The sequence below is a fragment of the Musca autumnalis genome, unplaced genomic scaffold (assembly GCF_047663935.1).
Source record: "Musca autumnalis isolate F117 unplaced genomic scaffold, ASM4766393v1 scaffold_5, whole genome shotgun sequence".
NCBI classification, from domain to species: domain Eukaryota; kingdom Metazoa; phylum Arthropoda; class Insecta; order Diptera; family Muscidae; genus Musca; species Musca autumnalis.
The window spans coordinates 92,917,435-92,938,750 of NW_027412088.1; the positions used below are offsets into that span (position 1 = coordinate 92,917,435).

At 36.7% G+C, this 21,316-nt stretch overlaps 1 protein-coding gene across 1 annotated transcript; it reads right to left on the bottom strand.

Annotated features, from left to right (window-relative positions):
* Window positions 1-223: 223 nt before the first annotated feature.
* On the bottom strand, window positions 224-12,332 carry LOC141404720 (uncharacterized). The gene is made up of 4 exons (XM_073988371.1): window positions 12,056-12,332; window positions 1,192-1,304; window positions 461-614; window positions 224-397 (listed from the first exon to the last, which is right to left on the bottom strand). Exons 1-4 carry the CDS (start codon window positions 12,177-12,179, stop codon window positions 318-320), a joined length of 471 nt encoding a protein of 156 aa, XP_073844472.1. The 5' UTR covers window positions 12,180-12,332; the 3' UTR covers window positions 224-317.
* Between the last annotated feature and the right edge of the window lie 8,984 nt (window positions 12,333-21,316).

Below are 21,316 nucleotides of genomic sequence, written 5' to 3' on the forward strand. Positions count from 1 at the left end.
GGTTTAATCACAAATCGAGAGAAAACAAAAAAGTCACGTTGGCTTCAACCCATTTTTACCCATTTTTTAACATAAATATAGCCACAGCTTCCACGCAAATCAACTTTGAAGGCCAATATTTTTTGCCAAGTCTAAAAACATCCCTATCCCTAGACACCTGATTTTAACATAACTTTCCTTCGCCTTCGTTCGGGAATATGAGGAATATGATAAATAAGTCTTATTTGAATATTATTACATAACTGTTTATTATGTTATGTTATTTATTTCATTGATAGATTTAAGAAAAACAGCAATGCTTAATTTTTCCTTCGTTTTTATTGGTTCCTTGCGCTTGCGAAGTGGTCTGGATCGGCTAGTATAATATAAATCGGAGTGAAGATTAATATTTCAAAGGCTAGAAAAAACAGAATACGTTTCAATGATTTTACATTTTTAAATTACTTCTGTTTTGAATTACCAACGCCAAGAAAACATAAAACACCTTCCATTATTGAAAAACGTCGCTTGTCCATAGCTAACTCCATAATGAACAGAATAATAACACCGATAGTGCCAACAACTATTGCACTTATTGTAATGTGGATATACACGGCCATTGAACGGAGACGATTCTGAAATTAATAAAAAGAAAAACAGATAAAATTAAAAAAAAAATCATCCAACTTAGACCTTCCACAATATTTTGTATAATAGTACATAATGGCTGAGAGAGCTGCTCCCATACTTAATTGTTTACCAAATCGCTGCGAAGAACTTTTTTGTGGCCTGGGGTTTGATTTCAATATTTGAGTCGTACAGTGCACACATCGATTAACTTCACTTTTTGTAAAATCTTACATTTAAGTGTCAAAGCCCTTGATATAGTCATAACTTTTTATATTAAAAATAACTTTCCTGAATAATAAATATTAGTACCTTTAAATTACAAATACACAATTGCAGATATACAGATACACAACTTTTTGTTTTATGGAGTTAATCGATATGTGCATCGATGCTCATTTTGCTGGACGGACTCACTTTTAAAAATCGGTTTATTTCGCAAAAAAAAAAAATTCCGCATTATGGTATTGGGTATTTATACCACAATGTTATGTTTGTAGTTTTTTTCTGGTAAATCGCAAATGACCAAAATTGGTCCCATATGGTACCGTCGCAGCGATTGGGTCAATATGTATATATACGCACCTGATATATTCCAACCAGCAATAATATGCAGATAATGGAACAAATAACACATGCTATGAAGCTAAACACGGCTTTTACCATCATCCATCCAATATCAGCAAACACATTTATGGCTTGAAAATATGAAACAAAATCAGTTTTATCGGTGAAAACCTTTTTATACCCTCCACTATAATATGGAGGGTATCATTGAATTTGTTATTGCGTTTGTAAATATTCTAAATATTCCTCGGAGTCCCTAAAAAACTTCTAAGTAGAAAAAACCATGTCCGTCCGTCTGCCTGTCTCTGGAAATCAAGATAAAGCTCGCAATTTTTAAGATAGATCCTTATAAGATAGAGTATTATTCTATGATTGGTATTAAAAATGGACTATATCGGTCCACGTTACCTCCCGATTTTCAGGATTTTGAAAGTTTTAGCCTCTTTATCCCACCGAAATGGCTGAAATTTTGTATTTCAGTCTTCGTTGTGGGTATACAACTTTCCACTTGAAATTTGTCGGTATAGCTCCAGTCATTCGCATAGCCCCGGTAGAAGAGTACCTGCCGACTTTTGCTATTTTGAAGGTTGTGGCGTCAATATTTCAACGAAAACGCTGAAATTTGATATTAGGTCTTCGTTGAGGGTACAAAAGTTTCCACCTGAAATTCGTCGGTATAGCTCCACGCCTTTTTATATCCCCCATAGAACGGTCCCTCTCGGTATTTGAAGTTTGTGGTCTCATTATCACACCAAAATGGATGAAATTAGGTATTTAGTCTTCCTTAAATGTACAAAAGTCATAACCTGCAATTTGTCGGTATAGGTCAACGTTCGTATAGTTCCCATAGGAAGGTACCTTCGGATTTTCGGTATTTTGAAGGCTGTGGCCTCAACATCCCACTGATATGGCTGAAATTTAGTTTTTAGTATTCGTTGGGTGTATGAAACTTTCCACCAGAAATTTGTCGCTATAGGTCTTCATATAGCCCCCATAGAACGTGAGTGCCGGATTTTCGATATTTTGAAAGTTTTAGTCAGGTAACAAAACATTATATATAATAAGAATAGAAAATAGAAGATAGAAAACTTACTTCCAAAAAAAAAAACTATTCATTTTATTTCATACTACACTGTGCGACACGAAAAAAATTGACAATATTTTGAGACCGCAACGTGAAAGAAGACGAAAAATAAGAAGATATAAAACTTCACTTTCTCCGAGATTTTGTGTGAGAGAGTAGACCGATATAGTCAATATTCGAACCCGATCTATATATGCAAGGAATATTAGAATGTTTGGACCAAATCGATTGCTCCCTTCCAGAGTTATCGTTACCACCATTTTACAGAAAAACTTTGAACTTTTGTGGAGGAGGTCCCGAAGGAGTGGTCCGAACTCCGAATCGATTAATCCCTTCGAGAGTTATCGTTCGCAGCAGCCAGCCAGACAGGCAGACAAATTGTCGACTTTAAATTGTCTGAAACGAATTTCGTCCAGACATACTTGAGGTATAAAACCATTATTTCGACAAGGCACAGTTTTGATCCTATCAAAGAGTATATACCCTCTTTAGCCTAAAGTCTGAGGGTATAGATATTGATAATACAGGGTGTCCCAACTAGAACACAATTTTTAAATTTTAAATAAAACACAGATATTAAAAAAAAAAAAATTGTGAAACTTTATTATATCGTAAAGTAGACAGTATGAGGTTATGTATGGAACAATATATGGCGCAGATGGCCGCCGCGGCTTTGCTGGCACACACGCGATCTTTTAATGAAATTTTTAATGACCGTTTTGCATAAATGCTGCGGTATTTCTTTAATGCAGCGTCCAATTTCCTATTTTAAGGCTTGAGTCGTCGTCGGCTTATTTGCGTAAATCTTCGAGTTCAAAAAAACCCCTAAGAAAAAAATCTAAAGGTTTTAAATCGAACTATCTAGGCGGCCAATTCTGGTCTCCAAAACGCGAAATAACACGACCGGGAAATGACTGATGCAGCAATTGAATTGTTTCTCTGGCTGTATGACATGTGGCGCCGTCTTGTTGAAACCACATGACCTCTACATTCATTTCTTCTATTCTAGGCAAGAAAAAACTGGTTATCATTTCACGATACCGAACACCATTGACTGTTTGCGTTTGACCTGCCTCATTTTCATAAAAAAAGGTCCAATGATTCCTCCAGACCATTTGCTTCTCGTGAATCACTCGAGGATTTTCCTCACCCCAAATGCGACAATTCTGCCTATTGACGAAGGCATCAAGATGGAAATGGGCCTCGTCACTGAAGATGAATCTATCGGCAAAATCAGCATTTTCATGTTGTCTCTCCAATACCAATGATAATGCCTTGTTCATTCGTGTAGCGCTCCATTTTTATTAACCTCTTACCTTCTACTTACAAACAATAACAACTGTTCAAATGTCAAATTTAAAAATTGCGTTCTAGTTGGAACACCCTTTACCTGTAATTTTGCGGTACCGTTATATAGAGGCTATACCAAAATGTTGACCGATATAGCCCATGTTCAAACTTGACCTGCTTGTAAACAAAAGACTCTGTACAAAATTTTAGAGATCTACCTCAATTTGTTTGGGTGCTAGAGTAATGACCACCGACTGACGGACGAATGGACATTTTTTGAAGCGCCTTTTCTCTAGTCTTTTTTCCCATTTGATCCTAAAAACTTTATATGTATATTAAATTTTATGGCGATCGGTTAACGTAAACACGTGCCACATGAGCGATCATTGTATCCATAGTACCAAATGTGACTTTTTTCGAAAAGTCTCTTAAGGCGGCATTTATGGCCCAATGGATGAAAAAACTTTATATGTTCATTGTTGTGGCTAAGAAACGAATCCTACAAAAATTTGTGAAAATCTGATCGGATTTTGATATAGCTCCAATATGCATATTTGGCCGATTTTGGGCCCTACATAGCTATATCAAAATACGATGCGATTCCCACAAATTCTTGTAGAATTTTATTTAGCAAAAAAACTACCGATTACGGAATTTGGAATATAAGAGGTTTAAATTGAAAAGAAACCGAACTGACATCGATTTTCAAAGGTTCCGATCACGTAATTTTCTTTTTATTACAGTGTTTTATTTAATTTGCTTTGGTGTCTGTTTAGTTCAAATCTAGTAACTCATTTCCACACAGTTGCAGTTGACCAATCGGACTAAAACTTTGCACACTTTTCAGATTTGGATGACAATACATGAATATGAAACCAAAACCAATATGGCTATGAAAAGCTTTAACCTTATGATTTTTTTGGAATATAAGTGCATATTTGCATCTTCTGAAAGTCATTTAGGACCTGGTGACCAATTTCAAGAAAATTAAAGGCGCTTTAGCTGCAATTTTTCAGGAGATTCCTGTACCTTCCCTCCCAGTCCTTGGTTTTGGATGGCTTATGTGATTCATGAAATATATTATTTGCATATTTTCATGGGTTTTGCACATGGTTACAAATATATTCGACTAAATATTCAAAAATAAGCTATGAACGAGTTTTTCCTTAGCGCTAAATTATAATAATTTGCTATAAAATATAACAACAAAGATTCTGTTCCCGATTATTAAAATGTATACTAATATTGCAGAAAAATTTCTGTTTTTTTAGCAACATATTTAAAAAAGTTACAAAACCGAATATTTTTAACGCATAGAAGAAAGGTTTAACAAATTTTTATTTGTTATTCTCGCTATGGATTCATGTTATATACATTTTGTTAATTGCCACAGGACCAAAATTTTTTAAGTATTTGGTTTTTTGGTTATTGCGTATGGGCTTCTAAAATACTGAGGTATTATTATTGGTAGGGTGACGTAGGGGAAGAGAGATACCAAGGAACGGTCCTGACCGGCTTTAACATGGCAAAGTCCAGGATTTGTCTTGCTCCCTCTCTCATCTCAAGTGGATACTGACCTCCCTGTGGTGTCACCTGGGGAGCTGCTTTTAACACCCGTTAAAGGTAGTGAGCTAACATGTGCCGCACGTTCAAAGAACGTTAAAAACATGGGTTTGGGCGCCGGGTTAGTAACCCTCCCCTAGAAAAAGCAGCCTACTATGAAAAAAACTAAAGAAAAGAAAAACAAATCCCTCAAAAGTTGACGACTCCAACAAACGTTTTAAGGACCATAATCTGCGAATCTACACCTGGAATGTTCGCAGTTTACGCATTGGCAGATGTACTTGAAAAGTACAAGGCCGACATTACTGCCATACAGGAAATACGATGGAATGGAAAGGCGCCACAACAACACCTAATGGTGACGCGCTGTATTATAGCTGCCATGACATAAAGCATGAGTTAGGTTACGGATTTGTAGTTGGTCGGAGGTTAAAACGCCTGGTCTCCAGCTTCACACCCGTGAATGAAAGACTTGCTACAATTCGAATAAAAGCAAAATTCTTCAACATCAGGTTTATTTGCGCTCATGCTCCCACTGAAGACAAGAACGAAGAGACCAAAGATATATTTTATGAGCGGTTAGAAGAAACATATGACCGTTGTCCTGCCCATGACATTAAATTTATTCTAGGCGATTTTAATACCAAAATTGGAAAGGAAAATATCTTTGGCCCAACAGTCGGAAAATTCAGTCTCCACAATGAAACATCTGACAATGGCATGAGACTGATAGACTTATCTGCGGCAAAAAACATGGTAGTTAGCAGCACCAGATTTAAACATATCGACATCCATAAGGGCACCTGGCTGTCTCCAGAGCAGAAAACAAGAAATCAAATTGATCACGTTGTGATAGATGGAAGACACTCATCGAGCGTGTCCGGTGTGCGCTCGTTCCGAAGAGCAAACATAGACTCGGACCACTACCTACATGCAGCAAAGGTACTCACCCGGTTAAACGTAGCAAACAAAGTACGAACAGACACAAAACGAAAAATAGACATCGGTAAGCTGCAAACACAACAGACAGCCACAGCACAGCGTATTCCACTCAACTAGCCCAATTGCTTAATCAAAACACTCCTCATCCCGATAACATATCAGCGCAATGGCAAAGCATTGCCCACTCCATGAAAACTGCCGCAAAATCCATACTTGGATACCAAAGACCTCAACCAAGGAATCCATGATCAGGAGTGTCGTGCTGCCACCGAAGACAAAAATGCGGCATATAGGGCTACTTTACAATCCGTAGCAGCGCGTAGCGCACGAGAAAGAAATCGGAAGAAAAGGAGAGAGGAGAAACGTCTTTTCTGTAGGAAAAAGAGAGAGATGGAAAAGCGGGAGTGTGAAAAAATCGAGATGTACAGGAGCCAGAATGAAGTCCGAAAATTCTACCAAAGAGTCAAGCATCAAACTGATGGCTTTGGTACAGGCACATCCTCCTGTAGAGACCAGCAAGGTAATTTGGTAACTGATACAGATAGTGTACTCAGGATATGGAAAGAACATTTTTCAAATCTGTTGGTATCCAATAGCAGCGAAGACGACGAAGATACCACAGTCCCAATCCCAGAAGATGGTATTGAATGTATACCGCCCAGCCAAGATGAGGTAAAGACAGCAATAAATCGGCTGAAGAATAATAAGGCAGCAGGGGCCGATGGCTTACCAGCCGAGCTGTTCAAAACCGGAGGCGACACGCTGATAAGGTGTATTCATCAGCTAGTTAGCACCATCTGGCAGGAAGAACGAGTACCCGACGATTGGAACCTGAGTATCCTGTGCCCCGTCCACAAGAAGGGAGATAAGACTGTATGCTCTAACTATAGGGGCATAAGTCTACTCCCTATTGCCTACAAGATCGTGTCAGGGATATTGTGCGAACGACTAAAGCCAATGGTCAACGAGATTATTGGACCATACCAATGCGGCTTTAGACCTGGCAAGTCCACCATTGACCAGATATTTACAGCCTTTCGTGTGACCTCTTCAACATCCTGCTAGAAAAGGTTATACGAGAGGCAAACGTCAAAAGAAGTGGCACAATCTACACCAATAGTCACATGTTACTTGCTTATGCTGATGATATAGACATCATGGGTCGATCAGTAAAAGAAGTAACTGATACCTTTATAAAGGTCGAAGGAGAATCTGCTAAAGTGGGTCTGGCGGTAAACGGTGAGAAGACCAAGTTGATGGTGTCGACGCGCAATGCGTCCATTGAGCTCGGACCGACTGTGGAAGTTGGTTCCTATAATATTGAGGTAGTAAAAGACTTCGTCTACCTCGGCACCTCCGTCAACACAACAAACGACATCAGTTGTGAAATAAAAAGAAGAATTGTATTGGCCAACAGATGCTACTTTGGATTAAGTAAGCAGTTTAAAAACAAAGCCACATCTCGTCAAACAAAAATAACGCTCTACAAAACACTGATACTACCCGTGCTGATGTATGGCTCCGAAGCCTGGGTACTTGCGCAAGCAGACATGGCAGTGCTTGGTGTGTTTGAGAGAAAAATTCTTCGAAAGATCTACGGACCAATCTGCGTTGACGGTGAATATCGACGTCGCATGAACCACGAGCTGTATCTGCTATACAACGACATCAATATTGTTAAACGTATCGAGATGCAGCGATTGCGTTGGCTAGGCCATATCATAAGAATGAGCGATGATGAACCCGCTAAAAAGGCGTATGAATACATGCCACATGGCGGTGCACGCAGAATTGGCAGGCCAAGGAATAGATGGCGCAAACAAGTGGATGATGAGATGACAAGGCGCGGTATTCCAGTGTGCAAAGCAACAAATAGAGAGGAATGGAGATCTCTTCTTAGTTCGGCCTATAGAACAAATGTTCTGTAATGGGCCAGCTAAGTAAGTAAGTAAGTAAGTAATATTTTGTCCAAACTTAGTTTAAGTTCGAAGATGGGCTATATCAGTCCACTCCTTCCGGTACCTCCCCCACAAAAGTTCCGAAATGTTCGGAAAATTTGTGCACACCATAACTCATGAAGGGAGGAACCGATTTGATCAATACTTTCCACATCATGAAATATCTACCAGACATAGATGAGGTTCCAATATGGACTCCATTGGTCCACTGCTTTGAGTAGCTCCCACACAAAATTTTGGATAGGTTCAGTTTAGGACCTGCTCTCGAATCGCTTTGATTTTTGTTGCAGCAACTTGTATTCACTGCCCCCCATACGACGGTACAAGTTTCGTTCGGGGGCAAGTCTATACTTCCTGAGAAAATAGCCTAAAAGTTGCAAAAAAAACCCTTATGACACCGTGTGTAGTGGTTGGAGTGCAAGATAACTCTCGAACGGATCTGCCGATTCGGTTCAAAGTTTGGCCTTCGTAATATTTTGTTTAAACTTAGTTTAAGTTCAAAGAAAAGCCGAATCGGTCCACTAGGAAAAATTATATATAGATATAAATATATCTACCAGATATAGATCTGTTTCGAATATGGACTTTATTTGTCCACTCCTTCGGGTATCTCTCAAATAAAATTTCGGATAACTGCACTTTAAGATCTGCTTCCGAATAACTTTGATTTTTGTTGAAGCAACTTGCATTCGCTGCCTCAAATGCGACGGTAAAAATCTTTTAGGGGCAAGTTCATACTTCTTACGAAAACAGACCGAAAGGTATAAAAAACCCCTATGGCACCATATATAGTGGTTGGAGAGCGTCTTAACTCTCGAACTGATAAACCGATTTGGTCCAAAATTTGGCCTTCGTCATATTTTGTCCAAACTTTAGTTTCAGTTCGAAGATGGACAATACCAGTCCACAGCTTCCGGTACTTCCCCCAATATTTAAAAACGCCACTAAAATTGTATGCACGATATCTCTTGAATGGGTCAACCAATGTGGTCCAAACTTTGGATCTCCTAACATTGTGTCCAAATTTAGTTAAACTACTAAAATGGCCCATATCGGTCCTCTCCTAAGGATAACTCCCTCACAAAAGTTCAACATTTGTGTCTAAGTGCAGTTTAGGGTCAGTTCGAAAATTCTTTGGAAAGGTATACCGATGCTGTTCGATGTGGTCCCGTTTACAGCGATATTATGTTTTCCGTGGACAAGCCCATGCTTCCTGGGATACTGGTGCAAAAGTTATACAATGATCCACTTTAATGACTAGTGTGCGCGATATCTATCGAAAAGATATGACTCCAAAAATAAGATCCACTTCGGTAATGGACTTTGTCGGTCCATTCCTTAAGTATCTCCTCCGCAACACTTTTGAACTTTAATCCTAATCCACATTTTTGTCGGTAAGTTCAAATGTCCGAAAAGGGTTTATCTCTGTCTACAAAGCCGACTGATACTTTTTTACTTGTTACAACTGAGAACGCCAAATATCTAATTTAAGATTATTTGGCCAGCTAAAAATAGTATGGTAACTCCAAACGATATTTTACTGGACAACCAGGTTATAAAATCGTCAAAGAAGTTAAAAATCTGGGAATACATTTCAATTATAGACTAACATGGCACAGTCACATACAAACAACCTGTGGAAAAGTATTTGGTATGCTCAGAACACTTTACACTACTTTATTACTACTACTACAGTACTTTATTTTATATTTATCATACAAGAGTAATGGTCCATTTCACCCGCTAAATAATATCAGATCATCATCAAAAATTTTAGGCATCTTCTTCGACCTAAATTCTTATCTCGCGCAAAATCCCGTGACTATTGAGCTCTTATTGCGACCTCTTGCGTGCTAATGACAACACTTCAAACAAATAACTGGATATATTAGGCTGTAACTTTGTTGTCTGACCACGTAGATCAACATAATTGGCATCAATGGAAAGGTCAAGAGTTTGCCTTCCAAATATTATTTACAGAGGCGGAATGTGTCTTAAAGGAATAAGGATATAAGCAGTATATTAAAAAATTTCACAGTTTTCACACAAAAGTTGTGGTCCATTTAACCATCTAAATATTATCTGATCACCATCTCAAAATGCAAGCTTCTTCTTTGTCGTATACTCTTACCTTATTGATCGCGGCGATCAGACTATTATTGCGACCTACAGAGCAGCTACAAAATCGCTTAAAATGTTTGTTTTTGATACGCTGCCTCTTTTACGTCGGCAAGAGTTTTTTCAGAGGCAAGTCCATACTTTTTGAGAAAATAGCCTGAAAGTAGCAAGAAACCGAAGATGGCAATATCGGTATTTCGCTCAATATTTCAAAAATGTCACTAAAATTGTATGTACTATATATCTTGAACGGGGCAACCAATTTGGTAAAAACTGTGGATCTCCTAATATTTTGTCCAAATTTAGTTTAACTTCTAAAATGGTCTATATCAGTCCTCTCCTTAGGGTACCTCCCCACAAAAGGTCAACATTTATGTCTAAGTGCAGTTTAGGGTCTGTTCGAAGATCCTTCGGAAATGTATACCGATGCTGTTCGTTATGGTCCCGTTTACAGCGAGATTATGTTTTCCGTGGACAAGTCCATGCTTCCAGCCATACTGATGCAATAGCTATACTATGACCCACTGTATCAATCGAAAAGATATGACCCCCAAAATAAGATCAACTTCCATAATGGACTATGTCGGTCCATTCCTTCAAGTACGTCCTCCGCAACATATTGAACTTTAATCCTAATCCACATTTTTGTCGGCAAGTTCAAATGTCCAAAAAGAGCCACAAATTTCTGTACGTAGATGAAAGTTTCGATTCATATAGGCTGAGGGTATATCTCTGTCGCCAAAGCCGACTGATACGTTTTTACTTGTTAATAAATATAATTACACTTTAAAAAAATGACCAAATATGATCTCCGCCAAATCGAGTTTGGAAGCTAGCAGGGGTTCTGTACTAACTAATTCATTAGTCATTTCTTGCCACTTTTTGCCCCTTTTTTAAAAAGAGGCATGTTTGTATATTAAGATGGGGGGATTTTGTATAAACATTTTTTATGACTGTATGTAGTATCCAATTGAAAATGATCATAGCTTCATTCATTGAAATAGTTTTGGACAGAAAATTTGGATATGAGACCATAGTGCGGGGGCTGGATTCTTGTTATATGAAAATTAAAAATGAAAAATATTTGCTTTATAATATGTTTCATGGGTGCCACCGTTGTGCAATGGTATGCACACCCGCCTTGCACACATAAGGTCGTGGGTTCGATTCCCCGGCCAGGCAACATCAAAAAACTTTTAAACGGTGGCAAAATACCCCTCAGTAATGTTGGCGACATTTCCTGAGTATTTCAGCCATGTAAAACTTCTCTACAAAAGTGGTGTCTTAGACACCCCGTTCGGACTCGGCGATACACTGTAGGTCCCATATCATTGAGCTAATATGAATCAGGGTGCACTCACTGATATAAGAGAAGTCTCTCTTGTCCCTTATGGGATGTTTGTGGAACAATTATTATAATATTTTTCATTTGATAGTTTTTTCCTTTATAAAATTGTTCATCTAAATTTTTTATAGAACGAGAATCCAGGTACAGGTCTGTTACGCAACTTTTGAAAGGGCTATGTGGCAAAAGGGAAATTGGGCCTTATTACCGCGGTGTGAAGTTTGTAACGTCCAAAATTATTTTTGGGCTTTATGTTATTTCGCGTTTAATAAGCGGAATCAACCTCTGTTGTTACGATATCTTTGATAATGCGATTCTAACCGCTAAGACTATGGAATACAAGTCCAAATCCCATTATTTGCATGCGGCATTTTGAGCTGGGTGGTAACTTATGCATATAAGGATCTGAAAGGAGAATTATGTAATTTTCTCAAGCGTAAAAATACCGGCTATATAAATATGTACTTCTTAGGTTAGAAGATGGAGGAAGATGTGTTCTATCTGAACATACTTTCATTTTGCTATTTACTGACACTTTTTCCAATACTTTGGTTCTTCAAATCAAATGTCATTAATATTTACAGTATGCTGTTCCACTTGCGACGTAGTGTAAATACAGTACCGCCAATACGGAGCCAAGAATTGTTAAAATTAAGGCAAACCAGGCTAAGAGTAAACTCCAACATCTGACCGTAAAGCAACTCATTATGACGACAAAATTCGAGACCTAATATTTTCAATACAAGAAATTTTTATTTTTTAATTTTGTTATCTTCTCTTTTTAAATATTTCAAAACGAAACGAGATGCTTTTGAAAATTTGTTTGTTGTGCGAGCCGTTTGATGTTCGTTCTTAGACTAATTTGCCAAAAATTCTTTGTATTTGTAAACCGAATATTATGGAACTACAGAAAATTCAAATGAAAACAAAAAATGTCGGAGTGATATTGGCATTAAGTTTGTCGGAGGCGAACATTTTATACCCTGCACCACATCGGAGAGAATAACATTTAAAACTCTTGAAAGTGGAATAACACAAACTTGCAGAGATACCAAAAAGTTGACCCACCGCCACTACTTGTGCTCGAACATGTCCCACGTTTCAATCTATCGTTAAATATTAAAAGGAGTGACATACATTGGTTCAAATTTTCCCATGAACATATTCCTCTCAAACATAGATCAAGTTCCAAGGTGGACTATACCGGGCAACTTTTTGGAGTATCTCCCCCACAAATGTTCAACAATTTTGTTAAGTGCAGTATAAGGGCCGTTCGGGGACAGTTTGGAAATTGTTTATGAAGTTAGTCTTTGTGATCGATATAATGTGGCAGTATCATGTTTTTGGCAATTCTATACTTCCTGACAGAATGATCAACTAAGTGCTGGGGAGTTTGTGGGAAAATTATGTACAAATATAATTTCGATGCATTACAAGTGGAAAACTAAAATTAATATACCCTTTAAAATAACGCGAGTAGACTTTTAGCCACATACATATGTATCTCAATTCGTGTGGATGCTAGAGTGATTACAACTGACAGACGGACATGGGCAAATTGACTTAGAACAAAATACAAAGTTCGCTGTTGCATAAAGAAATTTTTCAACAACATTTCTTTTGTTGTAATGCCATTAATTATGAAAGTGCTTTACATTTTTGTCGTTCTTGTATGTACTATTTATATATCGCTCATTTACCCAAATAGTATCCTAACTCAAAACAAAAGAAAATCAATTTTATAGAAAATGTTTTTGAAATTTGTTACATCTCGAGATTAAAAAATTTAATTAAGAATAATATGGAGTGCAATACTGCTTCTAAAGGTCGAAATTAAAATTCAATGAATTTAGGTACCTTAGCCAACCCCTACAAAAAATTGTGAAAATCAGATCAGATTTCGGTATAGCTATATAGGGCCCAATATAACTAAAATCGGCCTATCGGAGCTATACCAAAATCCGATCCGATTTTCACAATTTTTTGTAGGATTCATTTTTTAACTACAACAATGAACTGATACAAATTTCATCGATTGAACCATAAATGCAGATTTTAGGAAATTTTCGTGAAAATGCAACTTTGGCCCAATACAAATTACTATGGAAACAAAGGTCCTTCTGGTGGCACGGGTTAACGTTAACCGATCGCCATAAAATGTCATATACATACATATAAGGTTTTTTAAATCAAATGAAAAAAATTAGGTGGTTTTCTTTTAAAAAAAAGAAGCTTTGTCTTTTTTGCGCCGCCCTAATATACCCTTTCATACGAGAAAATGTGCTTCAACGAAGTATAGGTTTTAGTCCCCAAATAAGTTTGGACGAAATCCGTTTCAGACAAATTGGAGTTAATTTAGCCATGTCCGTCCGTCTGTCTGTCCGGCTAAAGCTCACGATAACTCTCGAACGGATCTGCCGATTCGGTCCTAAATTTGGCCTTCGTACTATTTTGTCCAAACTTAGTTCGAAGATGGGTCATATCGTCCTTTCGCTACCTTCCCCACAAAAGTTCAGAAATGTTCGGAAAAATTGTGCGCATGGTATCTCTTGAAGGGAGCGACCGATTTAGTCCATACTTTACCATCCTAATATATCTACCAGATATAGATCAGGATCAAATGTGGGTTATATTTGTCCACTCCTCCTAGTACCTTCACACAAAATTTCGGATAAGTTCATTTTAAGACCTGCTCTCGAATCACGCCATTTTTTACATTTTGAGATATAGGTGAATTCTAGAGTTTTCCGGTATGCTTTTTCTGAATTTTTGGTCGGCTTTCTCCTACCTGCTCTAGTTTCCGAGATATCCACGCTTCGATGCGAAAGCTTAAATTATTTTCAGTTATGAAATTAATATTGTAAAAACTTACAAGTTTAAAAACACAATTCAAAAATCAGAACTATAATTTTCAATTTAGAAGGTGGGAAAATTTGTTTGTCACTTTGTTCCATGTGAAAACAATATTTCACATTTGTGTCATAAGTGCGGATATGGAACAAATCGACAAAAATTATATTTTTAAAAAAATCTCTATAACTTTTATATTCCAATATGAATTCCTCTATATTTTTGCAAATTTGTTCTACATACTATTATTAATAATTCAAGTCAAAAATATAAATATTTTCTTAACAAAAACATTAAAATGCGATTATTTTAAAACGGGAAATTGACACTTAAGCTGACAGAAAGTCGGACATGGTTATATCGGCTTTATGCGGATCAAGTATACATATATAAACATCATAGGGTCTCCGACGAACATTTCGATAAGTTACCAACGGAATTAATTTATTTGTAGCCTTCATATTATTGTGGAGGGTATAAAAGGTTTCTTTTTAAGTTAGGACACAGTTTGATTAAATGAGCGATATGTTTATATGTATGTATGTATGTTCTATATATGTTCTAAAAGGCAGCGTATAACAATGACAATGAATAGTCGTCGATGTTTGTGGGTGATCGGTCACAAAGTATCGCACCAATGCACAAGACTTTTGGATCTCATTGGGTAAATTGGAAAAAGCGTCTTTCCGGAAACGTAAATGTGTAATATACGACGCATCATCTGGGTGAGGTGTCTCACAGAGGACGACAAAGTGCCTGGAGTAGACAAATAACCTATTTTGATGAGGTTTTTTACCTAATATTAGATAAGATCTTAAATTAAGGTTAGGTTCGATATAGGATGTTCAATATTCACGTTGTCATTGGAGAGGATGATTCTTAGTGGGAGGCTGTCATTGTTACGGCAGGAGTTGTATAAGTCTTTTCGCACGCTTACAATATTTTACTCACAACACTCCACAGGTCTGTAATCTCTATGGCAATTTGTGCGATCCTCTCCGCCCGTTGTTTGGCAGTGGACTGAAGAAATTTGAATTTGATAATTAGGCTAAAACCTTCAAGTTACCGAAAATCGGGAGGTATCGCTCTATGGAGGCTATATAAAAACATGGACTTATAGCACCAGATTTCTGATAGAAAGTTTAGTGCTCCCATCGTAGACTAAATACGAAAATTCAGCCATTTCGGTGTGATAATGTTAACCACATACCTTGAAAATGTCGAAAATCGGAAGTAACCGTTCTATGGGTGCTAAATCAATACGTGGAGTTTAATGTCCCCAACGAAGACTTAATTCGATATTTAAGCCAATTCGGCGTGATAATGAGGCTAAAATCTTGAAAATAGCGATAATCGGGAAGTACTGTTCTATGGAGGCTGAATCAAAATTTCTGGCACAATGTTTTACGCTTCCAATGTAGACTAAATACAAAACGTCAGCCATTACGGTCTGATAATGAAGCTAAAATCTTGAAAATACAGTAAAATCGGATTAATAGAAACATCTGTACCAAATCATAAAGCTCTGCCTTAAATATCACGAGTTGTATGTTGATTTTGACTGACAGACGGAAGCACCAAACAAACTTATGTAGGACGCAAAAATTTTTGATGGATGCGTCTTTGGTTTGAAGGCAGGTCAAGTTCATAGATGGGCAATATCGAACCACGTTTTCGAATAATACGGTATTTAGGGTTCCCAGTGTTAAAAAAATTAAAATCACCAAAAATTTTGGACATATGTCTACGATATTGCCCGATTTCAAGTATTTTGAAGTTTTTATCGACATTTTCAAGCCAACTTGGATGCAATTAGGCATTTAGGGTTCCTAGTGGTCGAAAACTTACACACGAAATGTCGTGGACATAGTTCCACGTTTTGGAATGGCTCCCATATAAAGTTACGGTGCCCGGACGTAACTCCCACGGACATTACTCCCAAAATGATTGTGGGCGTTATGTCCGTGAAGCAAAAGTCAACATATTTTTAAAAAAATCGCATGATTTTGTACAAAAATATTTTCGCCTGCTGCGCTTTTCGATTTTAAAAAATATTTGCATATTATTACAAAAAATTTATATTTTCTATAGTGAAAATATTTTTAAAAAAGTCGCTCAATTTTTTACAAAAATATTTTCGACTGCGGCGCTTTTCGATCTTAAAAAATATTTGCATATTTTCACAAAAACTTTATATTTTCGTAAATAGGGAAAATGCTTTTGAAATAAGTAAAAAAGTATCAGTCGGCTTTGCCGACAGAGATATACACTCAGCCTGTGTATATTGAAACAATTTTTTTTCCAAAAAACGCATGTATTTAGGGAGTTTTAAAAATTTTGGGCGTTTGAACTGACAAAAATGTTGATTAGGATTTAATATCAAAAGTTTTGCGGAGGAGATACTAAAAAGAATGGATCTCCAGCCAGTACATATGGTACCATAGGGGTTTTTTTAGAACTTCAGGCATGTTTGCTCAAGAAGTATGAACTTGCCCCTGAAACAAATTTTACCATCGCAATTGAGGCAGCAATGCAAGTTGCTTCAACAAAAATCAAAGTGATTCGAAAGCAGGTCTTAAAGTGAACATGTATCCGAAATTTTGAGTGGGAGGTACCGGATGGAGTGGACAAATATAGTCCATATTTGAACCTGATCTATATCTGGTAGATATATTAGGATGTGTAAAGTATGGACCAATTCGGCCACTCTCTTCAAGAGTTATCGCACGCACAATTTTTTCGAACATTTTTGAACTTTTGTGGGGGAGGTACCTGAAGGAGTGGACCGATATGGCTTATCTTCGAACTTAAACTATGTTTGGACAAAATATTACTAAGGCCAAACTTTGGACCGAATCGGCAGACCTGTTCGAGAGTTATTTTGCCCTCCAACCTCCTCACACGGTGTCATAGGGGTTTTTTGCAACTTTCAGGCTATTTTCTTAGGAAGTATGGACTTGCCCCTGATGAAACTTATACCGTCGTATGGAGGGCAGTGAATACAAGTTGCTAAAGCAAAAATCAAAGCTGTTCGAGAGATGTTCCTAAACTGAACTTTTCCAAAATTTTGTGTGGGAGGTACCCGACGGAGTGTACCGATTGAGTCCATATTAAAACCTGATCTAAGTCTGGTACACGCTCCACGATGGGCAAAGTATGGACCAAATCGGTTACACCCTTCAAGAGTTATCGTGCGTACAAATTTTCCGAACATTTTCGAACTTTTGTGGGGGAGGTACCGGAAGGAGTGGACCGATATAGCTCACCTTCGAACTTAAACTAAGTTTGGACAAAATATTACGAAAGGCAAAATTTGAACCGAATCGGTTCATCCCTTCGAGAGTTATCGTGCGCTCCAGCCAGCCAGATAGACAGACAGACGGACGGACATTGCTCAATCGACTCCAAATTGTCTGAAACACATTTCGTCCAAACGTACTTGGGGTCTAATACCATTATTTCGATGAGGCACATTTTGCCCGTATGAAAGTGTATATACCCTTCATAGCCTAAAGGCTGAGGGTATAAAAATCGTGCGATTTTTTACATAAAAACTTTCGCCTGCGGCGCTTCTCGATTTTAAATAAATATGTGCATATTTTAACAAGAACTTTCTATTCTCTTAAATAGTGAAAATATTTTTGAAAACATCGCGCTTTTTTGCAAAAAAGAGATCGCCTTCTGCTCTTTTCGTTTAAAAAAATGTTTACATATTTTTACACTGTGTATTTTCTTAATTTGTTAAAATATTTTTGTAAATTTCGCTTACAGCATTTTTGTTATTTAGAAATGGTAATTGCATACTTTTAAAATGACTTTGCATTTTCTTAAAATGGAAAAATATTTATGTAAAAACTCGTGCGATTTCTTCAAAAAAAAAAAAAAAAAAAAAAAAAGAATTATTCTGCGGCGCCTTCTTTATTACAAAACGTTAATTGCATATTTTTCAAATGCAATTAACAAAGATTTTTATCAAAAAAAAAAAATTAAATTAAAATTACTTAAATTTTAAAAACGGTCCGCGAGGTGGGGTCTGACATACATAGCTCCCAAAAATTTTGGTAGTTATGTCCGCCTTGGTTTGCGGTTTCGCTCCTATGTGGAGCGTAATTTGGCAGGTGAGGTTCAAAATTGTCAAAAAACTTCTACCCAAAGATAATGGACATAGGTCCACTTTTCAGGAATTTTGAATTTTTTAGCTACATTTGCTGACCGAATCAGCTATCAGGGTTCCTAGTGGTGAAAAAACTTCTCCACCAAAAATAGTGGACTTAGGCTTACGTTTTGGTATACCCTCCATATTACGGTACTGCCCGATTTGGGAGTTTTTCGGCCCGGCCGAACGAACATAACCATATTTTAATTGTTTAACCTAATTTTGTTTTTTTATTTTTGCCTTAGTAAGGCGAAGGTCATTTATAGTGATATTTAATTAATTCTCTTTCGAGTTGAGCTTATTAGACCTATTATATACATTGAAAAATTAGGAGTCTACCGAAGTCCCACGCATTCAACCATTACGCTACGTTTCACGGGTGGTTAAGCCGATCTTCAGGCGTATTGAATGTTGTTTTTGTGGCAGACGAAGGCAAAGCTTGGGAACTAGTATATATATCGCAATTCATTAGATAAATGCATATGCGAAATTATGTCAGTTAATTGAAACTCCAAACTTTTCCTATAGTCCTGCTTGGTAATCCTATTTTTCAATGTTTACAAATACTATGGTAAGTTTTATTCCTACGTCATTAGTAATTGCTCTCCTATATCAGAAGATTTTTGGTCATCAATTATTGTCTACTAAAGTTTTGACAAGTTGATGTTGGCTCAGAACGCTAAGACGCCGGCAACTTTGTTTTAATTGTTTAACCCAATATGTTTACTATCGAATTCCGTATAGAAATTTTACATTTTCCTCATGGCGGATACTAAAAGTTTATATCTGCACGTTTTGACATTTATTATATTTATTACTAGCAAAGTGCCCGCCACTTCGTATGCCGAAAGGAAATAAAAAACAACAACAATTAGTATTTAATACAGAAATGGTGTACTACTACCATTGTAATGTAATTTCATTCAAGTACTATTCGTAACGCTTTAGTTAGATTTTCCAAATTATGGCTTTCTGTCCCCAGGGTGCAAAAACGTTCTTGCAAAAAAAATATATATTTTGGATTTTCTAAAGCGTTTGGAGAAAACCCCAATTCTGTCGAAAAATGAAAACCATATTTGCGTTCACAAAAAAATGGTATAATTAATATTCAGCCTTACCTCAAGTTTTACAGTTCTACTTGTTCGCCCAATTCCTATGGTATTACATGTAGAAACATGCCATACATTTTAAGTTGGAATTTTCGTAACCATTCTGCTCTAATCCCAACATTCACCCTCATAACAAATTTGAGAGTGCTGGATTAACCACTTTATTCAATATCACTGCTTAAATGTGTAATACAATTAAGTAATTCTAAAACACTTATTCTATATTATCCTTTAGAATTTTGTGTACACTAATAGTATTATTCCATATTATATAATTTCAGCTTTAATCCCACACCCAGGAACAAATTTTGTACTTCGTGTAGTCTTAAAAGAGGTATTTCCAATAACCGCTGTTCACTCAGCTATGTGCACAGCGACCTTCATACCAAATTTCAGAATTTGTACGCAATAACCGTGATTCTCATTGCCAGCTCTATCTGTTCCCCCACCATAGCTTAACCCCACACACGAACAGTGGCACTAATTTTAGAATTCGAGCTCTGCCTCAACACCAAATACCAAAATGAGAACGATTTAGTACTTTTCATATATTTATGGAACGTATTTCTTAAACAACCTCCATATACCAACGCTACACACCAGCACTCACTCTTACACCAAATAAAAATTGAGTACCATTTAATACATTTTGTATACTTATGGTACGTATTTCCACAACTACATATTTTAACATTACCTACAAACACCGAAATTAATATCAAATTTCCAAATTCCCCCTCTATTTATACACCCGATATGAAATTTATTACAATATAGGCACTTATTTCCGAGATTTCTTTCTTATTTCCATTCTACACATTAACAGTGATTGTAATACTAAAATTCAGAATTTTAGTTCTATATTTTAGCAAATACCAAAATGTTCCAAAATTTAGTTTAACTTAACACTTCTCAAACACATAAATATGAATTTCCAAAACTATTCCCATATCTCAGTCCTACTCTCTAATCTCAATTCCAAATTTCAAATTTCCAGCTCTATCCGTTCACCCAAATTCAAATTGTACCAAATTTGTATGTATGCATTGTAAGTATGCATTTTCGAAACTACTTCCATTCTGCACTCCAACAGCAATCTTAATTCCAAATTTGAGGATTCCAGCTCTATCCATTCACCCAAATCCAAATTGTACCAAATTTAGTACTTTTTGTACCCATAAGTATGAATTTTCGAAACTACTTTCATTCTGCACTCCAACAGTATCCTTAATTACAAATTTCAGGATTCCAGCTCTATCCGTTCACAAAAATCCAAATTTTACGATTATTTATTTAGTGCCATTTGGTATTTTCCATACCCATAAGTACGACTTCTAAAACTACCTCCATATCTGAATCCTACATTCCAACAGTAATATTAATTCCAAATTTTAGGTTTTCAGCTCTACCCGTTCAGCCAAATACGATTTGTACTAAATTTAGTACTTTAGTACTATTTAGTACTTACATTTCCTTATATCAATACCACTTCCCAACCATGATTCCAAGATTCAAGCTATAACCGCTAAAAATACACAATTGATACAGAATTTAGTAACATTAAGTACTTTTCGTACACTTGTAGGTCTAATTTTCAAAAACCCATTAGTTACCCTCATTCCAAATTTCAGAATTCTAGCTCTTCCGGTTTGCCTAATACAAAGGGTACCATATTTAGTGCATTTTAGTACTTTTCGTTCCCTTCCAGTTCGAATTTCCAAAAACCCA

Coding starts and splice junctions, on each gene's coding strand:
- LOC141404720 (XM_073988371.1), bottom strand. CDS start 12,179: ATGAGTTGCTTTACGGTCAGATGTTGGAGTTTACTCTTAGCCTGGTTT. Junction 615..1,191: donor TGCTGGTTGGAATATATCAG/GTGCGTATATAT, acceptor TATTAATTTCAG/AATCGTCTCCGTTCAATGGC. Junction 398..460: donor TTTATGTTTTCTTGGCGTTG/GTAATTCAAAAC, acceptor TGTTTTTTCTAG/CCTTTGAAATATTAATCTTC.